General features: G+C 38.6%; 1 protein-coding gene across 4 annotated transcripts in view; it reads left to right on the forward strand.

Annotated features, from left to right (window-relative positions):
• FIG4 (FIG4 phosphoinositide 5-phosphatase) overlaps positions 1 to 13,144 on the forward strand; it is a 127,791-nt gene that overhangs the window by 59,228 nt on the left and 55,419 nt on the right. For 3 of the 4 annotated variants that reach the window (XM_025863792.2, XM_025863802.2, XM_073893760.1), the window contains exons 16-17: positions 4,439 to 4,577; positions 12,348 to 12,406. The exons of the other annotated variant lie outside the window; for it this stretch is intronic. In XM_025863792.2, coding sequence (XP_025719577.1) covers positions 4,439 to 4,577; positions 12,348 to 12,406 — 198 coding nt within the window. The remainder of the gene's footprint in view (positions 1 to 4,438; positions 4,578 to 12,347; positions 12,407 to 13,144) is intronic. 4 annotated transcript variants of the gene reach the window in all.

Raw genomic sequence — 13,144 nt, forward strand, 5'->3', positions numbered from 1 at the left:
GCGGGACTTGATCCCAGGATTCTGGAATCGTGACCTGAGCTGAAGGCAGACACTTAACCAACTGAGCCACCCAGGTGCCCCTTGGGGCCCAAATTTCCTAACTACGGATATCTAACAAGAATCTCAAACCAATCATTTCTGAGACAGAAACTCCTTACTCTGACTCAAACCTATTTCTCCACTTGCCTTTTCCACCTCAGCACCCGTTGCTCAGTTCAGAAACCTTGGAATCGTCCCTGATTCCTTTTTTTTCCTTACTTATCCTCGCTGTCCCAGTCCCATCTCTCTGCAAATCTCATTGTCTCAACCTCCAAAATATACCCTAAACGCTTCTGTTTTTCATCTTGGCTGCTGCCGTGCTGGTACAGGAAACCGTCAGCTCGTATCTGAACAACCGCAGTCGCTCCTGCTTCAGCTCTCTGCCTCCACACGTGGGCTCCTGTTCTTCACAGCAGCCAGAGGGGTCTTTTTAAAACTGAAGTCAGATAGCATCACGTGCCTCTTTAAAAGCCCTTCCAGGGCTTTCCATCACACTTAAAATATGACTCTTTGAGGTAACCTAAAGGCCTTGTGCGGCCTAGCCCCATCTGTCTCTAATATGGCTGTCCCCTGCCCGCCAGCCTCCCAGGCCTTCCTTCTGCTCCTGGAGCTGCCCAGTCTGTTCCTCCTTCAGGCCTTTGTGTGTGTTTGTCCTTCTGTGTGGGTACAGCCCCCAGAGCTTTGTGTAACCACCTCTTCCTCATTTGTACACTTCAGATGTTACTGCCTCAGACCCTGCAGCCTCTACCCTGCCCTACGCAACTCAAGGGGTCCCGTTCTCTCCCTTTGCTCTCCTGTCACTCTGTGTCATTGTCTTCATAGAACTTACATCCCCTGAATGTACCTGGTCCATTATTCACTTGTGTATATGTCTGCCGCCACCCAGAGCCAGAGTCAGTCTTGTCTATTACTGTGTCCCTAGTGCAGAACATAGTAGGTTCTTGGGTGAGTGAATGAAGGGTAGTTCTTCTTTTCAATGATGAAAGTAATATATGTTAATTATAGAAAGTACAGAATAACTCACAATGAAGTCAGATAATCTTCACCTTCCAGAGACAGCCATTTGTTCATATTTAGAACACGAGCCTTCCTTACACATAATATTTATGTTTTGCTTTTGCCCTTTAGATAATGTGAGTAATCTTTATGATCTTAAATATTCTTCTGCAACATGATTTTTAGTAGCCTTATGGCAGTCTATCCTTTAGAAACATTGTAATTTAGTTATTTAGTTATTATTTTGCATTTAGGTTCCTTTTAAACATCTTTAAACATACTTTATTTTTTTTGCATATCTTTGATGTTATCTTATGGAAATTCCAGAAGCATATTTATTAGGTCAGATAGTATAGATATTTTCAGGGCTTTAAATATATATATATATATATAATATATTTATATAATAAAATATTTTATTTTCAGGGCTTTAAATGTATGTTTTATTATATATATATTTAAAACCCTGAAAATATCTATATCTATACATAAGTACATATGTATTTACACACACATATATGTGTGTGTGTGTGTGTGTGTGTGTGTGTGTATACCCCATGAAAACTTTGGTAAGCTGAAATGGCATAAAGGGAGGAGTATCCCCCCACTTTCCAGAAGTTTGAGTTACACCACTTTGGCTTTTAGGAAAGACCTGCATTAGTATAGTAACAGCTATTTTCATAAAAGTTAAAATCCTCTTCAGATTTCTTTCCATTAATGTGAGCAGGTACTAATGTAGGTCTTTCCCAAGCAGAGTGGCATAATGCAGACTTTCAGAAAGCAGGGAACACCCGTGTTGCCAAATTGCCTTAGAGAAAGGATGCTGTATAGCAGTTAATGCTCCCTCAGCAGAGTATGGAAGTGCCCATTTTGATAAGTATTTGCCAGCTTAAATAGGTAAAAAATGGTATTCTGTTTTAATTTGCATTTGTTTGATAACTAGTAAAGTTGAATTTTGGTAGGTTTGTTGTCTATTCCTGACTTTCAAAAATTGCATGTTTCTCTTTTTCTATTAGAGTGTTGATCTTTGTCTTTCTCACGTTTAATTGGTATTTATTTCATTATATAGTATGAAGTAGGGATCTAACTTTATTGTCCTCTCCCCTGCAGTAATTAAACAGTACTCTTTATTGAATAGTGTTCTTTTCCATTATTGATTTCAGAGGCCACTTCACCACAAACTTAATTTAATATTAGAATAATGAATATTCTCATTCTAAAATATTTTTTTTGCTAATTAAAAATAAAAAGAATTGTTATATTCAAGCCTGATCTATTTAATACATACATAATAAAACTGGTTAGTGTTTAGCTATTTGAGTGAGTGTGAATGCTACATTACTCTTTTTTCCTTTAAAGCATGATTGAGTACAAAAATAGGTAATCATTGCCCTCTTATTATCCACAACTACAGAGAACCCACCTGTGTTAAGCTCTTGTCCATAGCCAAAGTTCTGCTGTCTTCCTGAGGGTAGTTGTCTTATTTGCAGTCAAGAGTAGCCAGGAAAAGACCCTCAGGCTCATTAAACTGGCCTTAGAGTCCTTAGTTAGGGACCATATGCATCATAGATATATATTTATAGAAGCAGCACATTCAGCAAGTCTTCATTACGATCCTTTGAAGGAATATCCTTTATTTGGTTATGTTTTTCACATCTTACATTTTACCATACTTGTTAAAAGTTAAAGGAAGCAACTATGAGGTTTAAAGGATGAAAGACTCCTTGAAAACATGGCTGAAAATGGAAAGCTTCTCTAGATAGTATTAAGATATCTTGAGGTAGGTCCTGCATAGTATGAATTATTAAGTGCCATTAAGCCTATTCAGGAAGCATAAAGAATGTAATTACTATAAAAGCATTATGGGGGTACCTGGTTGGTTAATCATCTGACTCTTGCTTTCAGCTCAGGTCATGATCTCAGGGTCCTGAAATCGAGCCCTGCATTGGGCCCCATGCTTGGTGTGGAGTTGGCTTGAGACTCTCTCTCTCCCTCTCCCTCTGCCCTTCCCCCTGCTCTAAATAAATAAATAAAATCTTAGGGAAAAAGCAGTATGTTTACTTTTGTGTTGTGTAAAGAGGGTGCAAATTGGGGCGGTAATGTCTGCATCATTTAATACTTGTTTTCTCTCAAAAGTGGCAAAAAGGCCCCAAATTTGCTCAGCATATAAACGCATCCCTTTTATATATTACTTTTGGCCTGAAAGGTAAATGCTGCTTTAATGGAACACTTCCTGTCAAAAAGTAATAACACTAATACATGTTTGATGTGCCATATTTCATTTATTGCTTTTGCTGAGATGACCAAATAGTCCAATGAGAACAATGTTGCTAATTTTAGAGATATCTGTGTTCACTATAGCTGTTGGAAGAAGATTGATTTTATGGTAATGTTATCTTGTTTCGAAAGCAGTCATTTCTACTGTGCTGTCTTTTTAGTTCTATGCTCATTTTCAGAAAGAGGGTATTATTTAATTGTGGATGTCTGCCCCAAACTTGAATACACAGGGCTCTGAGACAAGAATGGAAGGCAGGAAATGAGGGGAAACAATGAAGGATGCTGGGGGGGGGGAGATGGTGCAGAATGGGAAGGGTGCTTCATGAAACCCTCTAGTGCTTATCATCATTTTTACCAAATTATAATTAGAAAAGGGAGGAAATACAATATATGTGCATATGTCGTTAGTAATTTTGGAGTGGTTGAATAGTTAGAATGAGGCTGTTATCCATGTGCCCACTCTGCCTTCATTATCAAACACGGAAGGGAATGGGCCAGGCCCATAGCTGAGGGGACAGAAAATGTTGTAAACATTGTTTCTGCTAGAGAAATGGAGAATAATCTCTCTCTCAAATAAATAAAATCTTTTTAGAAAGAAAATAAAGAAATGGAGAATATCTTTTCAAGGATTAGAAGTGGAAACTATGCAGACCAACTTGTTCAAGGTTGTACAACAGAATACGGATAGCGTTGGATCGTTTTGTTTATTTGTTTCTGACAGTCTCTGCTTGTCATTGTAACAAAGTGAAGATGTGTTTGTTTCTGGTAGACTAAAGAATGGTGAAAATGTGCTCTTATCCTAAAAATAAAATCACTATGGTATTATGGCAGTTCTTGAAGATTTTTAAGAGTCTCAAAATTCAAGACAGTGTGTTCACTGTCCTCTAGACTATGAAAGGAATGGAGCAAAAAGGAAACATTTGGAAGCAAGATTTTAATTCTGCTCAAAATCTTGGTGACTATTTTAGATTTTGTGTATGTGTATGACTTCTGAAGTATAAATACTATTATTTTCAAAGGTATGTTTTATGAAATCACAGTTGTACTCTTCTCTTCCTGAGAAAACATTCTCCTGAGTTGTATCCCTCAGTAGTGATTTCCTAAAATGTCTATTTTTGCTTTTTAGATGCTGATAGACAAGATTCCATTAATCTCTTCCTGGGAGTTTTTCATCCCAGTGAAGGGAAACCTCATCTCTGGGAACTCCCAACAGATTTTTATTTGCATCATAAAAATACCATGAGACTTTTACCAACAAGAAGAAGGTATTTTTCTTCTAGTCTACTATGTAAACTCAGATTTGATGTTACTTTGAGTATGAGATGCTTTCATTTTTGAGCAATAATCGCATAGGCTAAATAGTCTTACTACATGTTTGCTGTGAGGAATTCCGTATTGTTGGTGTCCTGATAACTAGGTCGGGAAATTGTCATTAATAATTGGTGGCTTGCATTTTTCGTGAGATAGAAAGTTCCAGAACTTCATCACTGAACATAAGTTGTAGCTCCCCTAAGACAAACCATCAACATTATTTCTGAGTGCTTCCTACAAATGTGGAACTTGAAAGAACCCTCCCATTTAAGGATCCAGTCTTTAGTATTTCAAGTGAGGCGTCCAAGCAGCGTCACTTTGGAATTCTAATGTTCTTTCTTTCCAGAAGCACAACCAGCTCTTGGTGACACTGGTGAAGACAGGGAACTAGAGCAGTGACTCTGGTGGCAGACACCACATCTCCGTCTACTCAGGCCTTTCTAGAGTCAATAGCTGTTTCAGGTTCTGTTCATGACAGTTGAATTGATATTAATATTCTCAAAAGAAATAAGGTACTTACCTGTAGTGTGGTCTCAGGGTCAGTTTGACTCTCTGTAGTTGTCTGACCTTGGATTATTTAACCTTTCCCCACCTCATTTTCCTTACCTGCAAATGTGAATGACGGGACACACTTCACAGAGTCATTGTGAGGGTTCAGTGAGGGTTTAGTGAGAAGACTCTTGAGTGTTTTTAACTGAGGCATCACGTACTAACATAGTGAATTTTGCCACATGAGCAAAATTTTCACACACAGGAGGCTGGAGACTGATGTATTCCGCTCAGAAGCCTACAACGTCAAGTTCTCTCATAATGCTTTTTCTCACAGCATCAGTTTAATATGGCCCTTATTTTGTGCAACGGTGCTTCCCAAATACTAGGGGGGGTCACTGCCAGTCTGGGCTTAATTGTGTGGATAGGCCACGGGCAACTGGACAATTAGCAAGTGCTGATGTTAAACAGCTGTTACCAAATTCTGTGTTACTTCAGGAGTGCTTAGAATATATAGGGATGGGTCAGAGTTTCTGTTTCTCAGATTTGTTCTTGTAAGTGCCTATTGTTGGACTAACCAACTTACTATCTGAGTTTATTTTCCCTGTTAATGAAGCACTGCTGGTTTTCACATTAAATGAGTGCCTCTGAATTTTTGCTGATAAAAAAAGTGGAACTAATTATGTTTATTGGGTGAGAGATGAGTGTAAATACCCATATTTAGCTCTGGTGATGCAATTGACTATGGGTAAATGCGGGTGATTTTCCAAAATTTTATATTACCTTCCAGTATTAAAACTATTAACACAAAGGTTGGGAAGAACCAAAACTCAATTTTCTACTGCAGAAATTAGCTCATGTATTACAAGTGTACATTAAACCACTTGCGTACCTTGAGTTACATAACTGATAACGAAGGCGCGGCGGTGTTGGAGCTTATTTGTGACATCAAAGGAAGCTGCTGTTATAGCCCCATTTTCTAGGGGAAAAAAAAAGGAAACTGAGGTTGCAGAGAGAATGTGTCTTGACTGAGATAATTCAGCTCATTAGATGATTCAGCAAGAATCAGCTACAAGCCTGCCACTGAAAATAAAGTTTTATCAAAGTAGATAATATGGCTCTCTTAGTTGGTTTGGTCTCCTGTTTTTGTGGGTTTTTTTTTTTTCTCCAGAATATCACAATTCCAAAAATCAGTTTATACTATCAACAGTAGATATTGCTCATAAACAGTACTTACAAATACTGTAAGATAAATTTCAGTGTTTTTATTTTGGACTTTTGGGTGTCACCCACTTATCCTGGTTATTTTGGTGACAGTTAATATTATAATTCTCAGATAAAATGAATAGTTTAGCCAGAGGCAGTTAACTGGGTGAGAGCGTGGACTTCAGGGCTGGGTGGGGCTGAGTTAGAATTTCTGTCAGTGTGTGACCTCTGACCTATTAAACTCTGGAAATCCTTTTCCTCATCTGTAAAATGGAGAGGACTATGCACACGTCATGGGTCATTTTGAGGATTAAGTGAGAAAATGTGTGGGAACTACTTAGTACTGGGTCTGACACAGAATCAACACAGTCCTGAAGCTGCCAGGCTTTGGAGAGGTGGCCTCCAGTTAAAACCCGTGTGACTGTGGGCAAGTTACATAACTGGTCTCAGTCTCAGTGGCCATTATCAGTAAAATAGAGATAATAATACCATCTAACTTGTACATTTTCTGAACATCAGATGGGATAATATAAATGCTTAGCACATAGCAAATCCAACAGATGTCATTACTGTGATTATTCTCTAAGGAGAATGTATTCCCTAGTTGTAACATTTATGAAAAAATCATACAGGATGACCATAAAATCTGGAAACTTAGATAATATTATTTTATCATTTATTATAATACAATATCAGTAAACACTTTATATGTATTTGCTTGTGTTTCCAAACTGGGTGACCATCCTGTATTTTATATTGTGTTTACCAGTGATTTATTCTGGTATATTTTTATTGAATGGTAAGGGAAAGGGGAATAATTCTAGCTCTGACTAGAGTTCATCCAAAGCAGGTCCTCTTGAGGTAACTACTTCTGTTACTCAAAATCCCACATTTACTGATCTGCCTAGAACCGCTAGATGAAGCTTTGTTCTGAATTAGGTTAATATGTCATACATCATCTAAGATGCTATTTATTGATACAGTGTTTATCATGTCACCAAGATGTTTTTAGATATTAAGCACTAATTACTTCATTGACTCAGAGTTGGACGGCTTCCTGGCTCTACTCACTGTCTGATGTGTGAGTTCCCTCTGTGTCTCGCCGGGAAAGGTCATCCGGCCTGTGCATGACTAGTCCTGGTTTGTCCTCTGGGCCATGTCTGGCTGAGGCAGTTCTTCTCAGACAGTCCACTTACACAGTTCTTGCCCACATTACCCTGAGCTCTGTTGCTAATCCCAGTTTGACCCGCTGAGACCTTAAGAACACGATTTTCCTATCCACTTTATAGTCTTTTAATTATTTGAAGACAAGTTCACACCTTCTCAAAATCTCTTCTTCGGGTTAAATAGCCCCACTCTCTTCAGCTGTTCCTCACAGACTGTGATTTCAAGTCTCTTTGGGATTCCGAATGCTCTCTTATGGATTCCAGTGCATGTCAATGTTCTTTTTAAACTGTGGTACCCAGACCTGGGTTCAGTAATGGTCACAGTTTGATCTGATTTGTGCCAAATGTTATGGAACCATTAGAGCCATTACTCCTCTTGTCCTGGTTACTCTGTGTTTATCATTAACTATAAGATTGCACAAGCTCTTCTTAGCAATGCCATCATAATGTTGACTCTCTGAGCTTCCTGTCCATTAGAACTCTCAAGTGTTTTTAACATGGCCTGCTACCATGCCTTATCTATACCATTCTTGTATGCTCATTCAGGCATTCTCGGTCATGTTCATATATGCTTTGCCTGCTTCCAAAAGAGAGGGTTTAAATGTATATCCTTTTTATTAACTATTACTATAGACTTGCAGCTTCTTCAGTCATCTTGATTCTAATACAAATCCTCGATGAAAAATGTTTAATAGAATAAGGTAGATGGCAGAGCCCTCTGGGACACCAGCAGACAACTCCTTCCACCTTAACATTGTTTCATAATTTTTGGTTTGGAATTATTTAAATGGATGTAACTTACTCTGCTGTCACCATTTAACTATATTGCCCTCCTGCCCCCATTTCTCTCTCTTGTTCACAAATATTAATTGCTTTGCTAAAGTCCATGTGTTATTTCAGAGGGCTCCCATGTTTGTTAGGGGAATGAAAGAGTCTTTTTTTTTAAGCCTCCCTAATCTTCCTATGTGAGTGAGCCAGTGGAATTGAGCACTCTTCATACTAGGGACTCAAAGAAGAGAAGAGCAGCTGACTTACTAGGTATTGTATACGAAGGAAGAAGTGGCACCAACTTGCAGTCTCAGTCCTCTGATCCCTGGTCCCAAAGCAGGTTTCTGTCCTGCTTCCGGTGCTCTTCCTCTGAGTAAACGTACTCAGGGGTGGGCTGAGTCCTCTCAGATGCTCTCAGCTTCTATCTGGCTCAGCTCATCTTCCCTGGGGCGGGGATTTCTCAGGGGCTTCTGTGCTTCTGAGACCCACCCAGTGGTGTTGGACTTTTTAAAAAGTATTGTTACGTTGCTTTATCTTGCTTAGGGAAATAAAGTTTAGAAACATTCAGAAAAAAAATCTATGGCCTGTTTCAAGTCACTAACAGAGTCTCTCTTAATTCTTTTTCTCCACATGGTACATTCTGAGCTTAAACACATTCTTTCTCATGTTTACTTCTTTATCTTAGGTAAGCTAATAGTGAGCAACATTCTTTAGAAAATTCCTTATGTACTAGCTGATACCTTCTTTATTTTCCTCCTCTGCCAAGATTAAGTGATTACAAAATAGAATTTACACATGTGTGCACATGCATGTGCACACGCACACACACACCTTAAATAATTAGTCCACACTTTTTCATTCTTCTGATCTGATAGTCTGATTCTCCTATGATAAAAGCAAATGAGATTAGACTGGTGTATTTTGGATGTGGATTCATGGAAGTCACTGGTCATCTTTTTAGGTTACTCACAACACATCTCTATGTAATACTTGATTCTTTTATCTTGCCGGAATTGACATCACATTCATTGATATGTAGTTTTTGGAATCTATTACCCTCTCACTTTTGAGCATCAAGACTGCATTTGCCCATTTTTAGTGTAAGTTCCATTCTTCACTCTTGGAAAGATGACTGATCCCAGTGGTACCAGGGCACTTGAATTCTTTTAGAGATGCTCTGCTGTTCCCTTTCATCTCTTGGGCTGTGCATGCTTCTCTCTTTTGTTTTTATCTTTCCAGCATGAAATTTCTCATGACTGTTGAAGATAGAAAGAAAGCTGGAATTAAGTAGCTCTCCTTTCTCTGTCATTATTTTCAACATGGCATTTCTAACACCGTTCTATGTGTCAGACACACAGTAGGTGCTCAATAAATGTTGAAAGACTGAATGAATTATCCACAAGCAGCAGGCACAACCCTTTTCTGTTCTTTTCATGCTATAAACGTTGCTATTCAGAAAGCAGCGTGAGGACCTGCCCCTCTGGCCTCACCCAGGAGCTTCTCATCAATGCAGAATCTCAGGCCCCACCTGCTGAATCAGAATCTGTCCTTTTACAGGATCTCCCAAGTGTTCGTGTGTGCACTGAATTTCGAGAAGGACTGTTCTAAGCATAACTTCGGTCTCAAGCAAAACTTGAAGAGCCTTTCATATTATCATCTCACTTCCCCCCCTTCACAGTTCATTAGGCGTCACGTTCCTTTTTTCCATCATCCTTGGTTATGTATTCTGCTTGCCATCTCTAGGAGAGTTCTCTCTGTTGCCTGTTTCATTTAAATACCCCCTATTCTTCATAATTGGGATTATTCAAGATTGTAATGTCAGCGTTTTATTTTCAGAAAGTCTTTCATTTATTTAAAATGATCTTTTTAGCATTTTTGGTTATAGGTTCTTTTTTTCTCTTCTGAACCTTCTGAAAAACTATGTCTTTAATACACTTTGATATACCATTTCACATCATTCCCCTTCCTAGAGCTCATGAACTTTGATATAGCATTTTCCCCCTAAAAATACAGTTTATCAGAATTTGATTTAGTATTAAATCCAATGTTTCAGATTCTCGGCTCACAGCAGATGACTCTTCTGGCGGAAATCCAGGTGATTGAAATTCCCTACTTTCCTCTGCCTGGCCTCTGTAATCAAGGAGTGAATATTTACAGTTAAAGATTAACAGGACCTCTACTATTTTCTTGGGGAACTTGTTCTTTAGGACTATCCATTCACTTAATGATTTTGCTTAACTGTTGTAATTAGCTATACACACAGACCCATATACATAGAGCAGAGTGGCGGGGGGAATAATCTAGTTCTCAGAAAACCACGTGCAAGAGAGTGTTGGTGGTAGAACTTGGATCAAGGTCCTGCTGCTCATTGGCTTGCAGAGTAATGCAGGCACATTGTCTGGGGAGAAGTAAAGAGCAGCTCCTAGAGTCTGGCTTAGTATACCCAAATATTTTTTAGCTAAAAGCCGATAACATCAGAGCGTCTTGACTCTCAGGTGTGTTCGTGGCATTTTTGTAGATCTTTGACACAGTTGAAACAAGAAAGGGGTTGGGAAAGAAATGAACGTGTTGAAGACCTCCTATGCCAAAACTTCACAAACATGTTTTAAAAAGATAAAAAAGGAGAATACAGGTAGCAACCTCTTCGACCTCAGCCGCAGCAACTTCTTCCTAGAAACATTGCCAAAGGCAAAGGAAGCAAGGGCAAAAATGAACTGTTGGGACTTCAGCAAGATAAAAAGCTTTTGCACAGCAAAGGAAACAGTCCGCAAAACCAAAAAACGACCGACAGAATAGGAGAAGATATTTGCAAATGACACATCAGATAAAGGGCTAGTATCCAAAATCTATAAAGAACTTATCAAACTCAGCACCCAAAGAACAAATAATCCAATCAAGAAATGGGCAGAAGCCATGAACAGACATTTTTCCAAAGAAGACATCCAAATGGCCAACAGACACATGAAAAAGTGCTCAACATCGCTCGGCATCAGGGAAATCCAAATCAAAACCTCAATGAGATATCACCTCACACCAGTCAGAATGGCTAAAATTAACAAGTCAGGAAACGACAGTTGTTGGCTAGGATGCAGAGAAAGGGGAACTTCCTACACTGTTGGTGGGAATGCAAGCTGGTGCAGCCACTCTGGAAATCAGTATGGAGGTTCCTCAAAAAGTTGAAAATAGAGCTACCCTATGACCCAGCAATTATACTACTGGGTATTTACCCCAAAGATACAAATGTAGGGATCCGAAGGGGTACGTGCACCCCGATGTTTATAGCAGCAATGTCCACAATAGCCAAACTATGGAAAGAGCCAAGATGTCCATCAACAGATGAATGGATAAAGAAGATGTGGTATATATATACAATGGAATATTATGCAGCCATCAAAAACCCGAAATCTTGCCATTTGCAATGACGTGGGTGGAACTAGAGGGTATTACGCTAAGTGAAATAAGTCAATCAGAGAAAGACATGTATCATATGACCTCACTGATATGAGGAATTCTTAATCTCAGGAAACAAACTGAGGGTTGCTGGAGCGGTGGGGGGTGGAAGGGATGGGGTGGCTGGGTGATAGACATTGAGGAGGGTATGTGCTATGGTGAGCGCTGTGAATTGTGTAAGACTGATGAATCACAGACCTGTACCTCTGAAACAAATAATACATTATATGTTAAAAAAAAAAAAGACAGTAGGAAGGAAAAAATGAAGGGGGGAATCAGAAGGGGAGATGAACCATGAGAGACTATGAACTCTGAGAAACAAACTGAGGGTTCTAGAGGGGAGGGTGTGGGGGGATGGGTTAGCCTGGTGAAGGGTATTAAAGAGGGCATGTATTGAATGGAGCACTGGGTGTTAGACGCAAACAATGTATCATGGAACACTACATCAAAAACTAATGATGTAATATATGGTGATTAACATAATAACATAATAAAATTTTTTTAAAAATTAAAAAAAAGTTAACTTTGAAGTATGAGCCAGCATCTTACAATAGACCATAAACCCCTCTAACACAGTGAATTATAGAAAGCCAGCATTTAAATTTGGTCCATCTTATCCTTTTATTTATTTTTTTAATTGTATAGTTATACTTACTGGTGGACACCAGAGGTAATAAAACATTTACCACTGCCGTATGATGAAGGTAGGTACACTGTTTCTCTTTTAGTTTTTATACCAACGGATTTTGGAATTATTCCTAAATGAGCTTGAAGCATTAAATTCTTGGCATGTAATATTTCATTAAAAAGGAATGACTACTCAGTTTTATGTTGCTGCTATAATAGGGGATTGTAACATCTTAGACAACTTTTTTAAGGGCAGCGATTGTGTTATACCTCTTTTATCCAAGTAGGCCAGTACTTTGTACTGTGTTTTATAGTTATTAGGTATGTCCCTGAAATGTCTAATGGATATATTAGTTTACCATTTTAAATTAGTACTGATTATATTTCTAGATATTTGGGGGTAATGGGAAGGAAGTGAAGACCCACTCACAAGGAGAAATAAAAACTTCCTGTGTCTAAGCAGTGGAAAAAGATACAGATGTGTATATAAAAGTACATTTTAGTCACTGAAGTTTAAATTTCATTTCATTAATTTGTCTGAAAGGCAGGAAAATTTTTATGTTAAATGAATGAAGTCAAATGTACAATACATTCGAATGATGTTTCCAGTTGAAATAATTGCTCGATTTTAAATAGAGTGTAGTGCTGTTACTGATTCCCCTGACCTTGAACAAGCCAGTTTTCCCAGTTGTGAAAGGGCACTAAGTAAGAGCGACTCCCAATCTGGAACATTCTGCTTGAGGACTCCCATCTAGTCATGGTTAGGTATTCCAGCTTTGGGTGGTAAAGGCCATAAACTAAGATTACAAATGGTT

The sequence above is a fragment of the Callorhinus ursinus genome, unplaced genomic scaffold (assembly GCF_003265705.2).
Source record: "Callorhinus ursinus isolate GAN/ISIS: 27379988/994484 unplaced genomic scaffold, GSC_fseal_2.0 scaffold6, whole genome shotgun sequence".
Classification (NCBI taxonomy): Eukaryota; Metazoa; Chordata; class Mammalia; order Carnivora; family Otariidae; genus Callorhinus; species Callorhinus ursinus.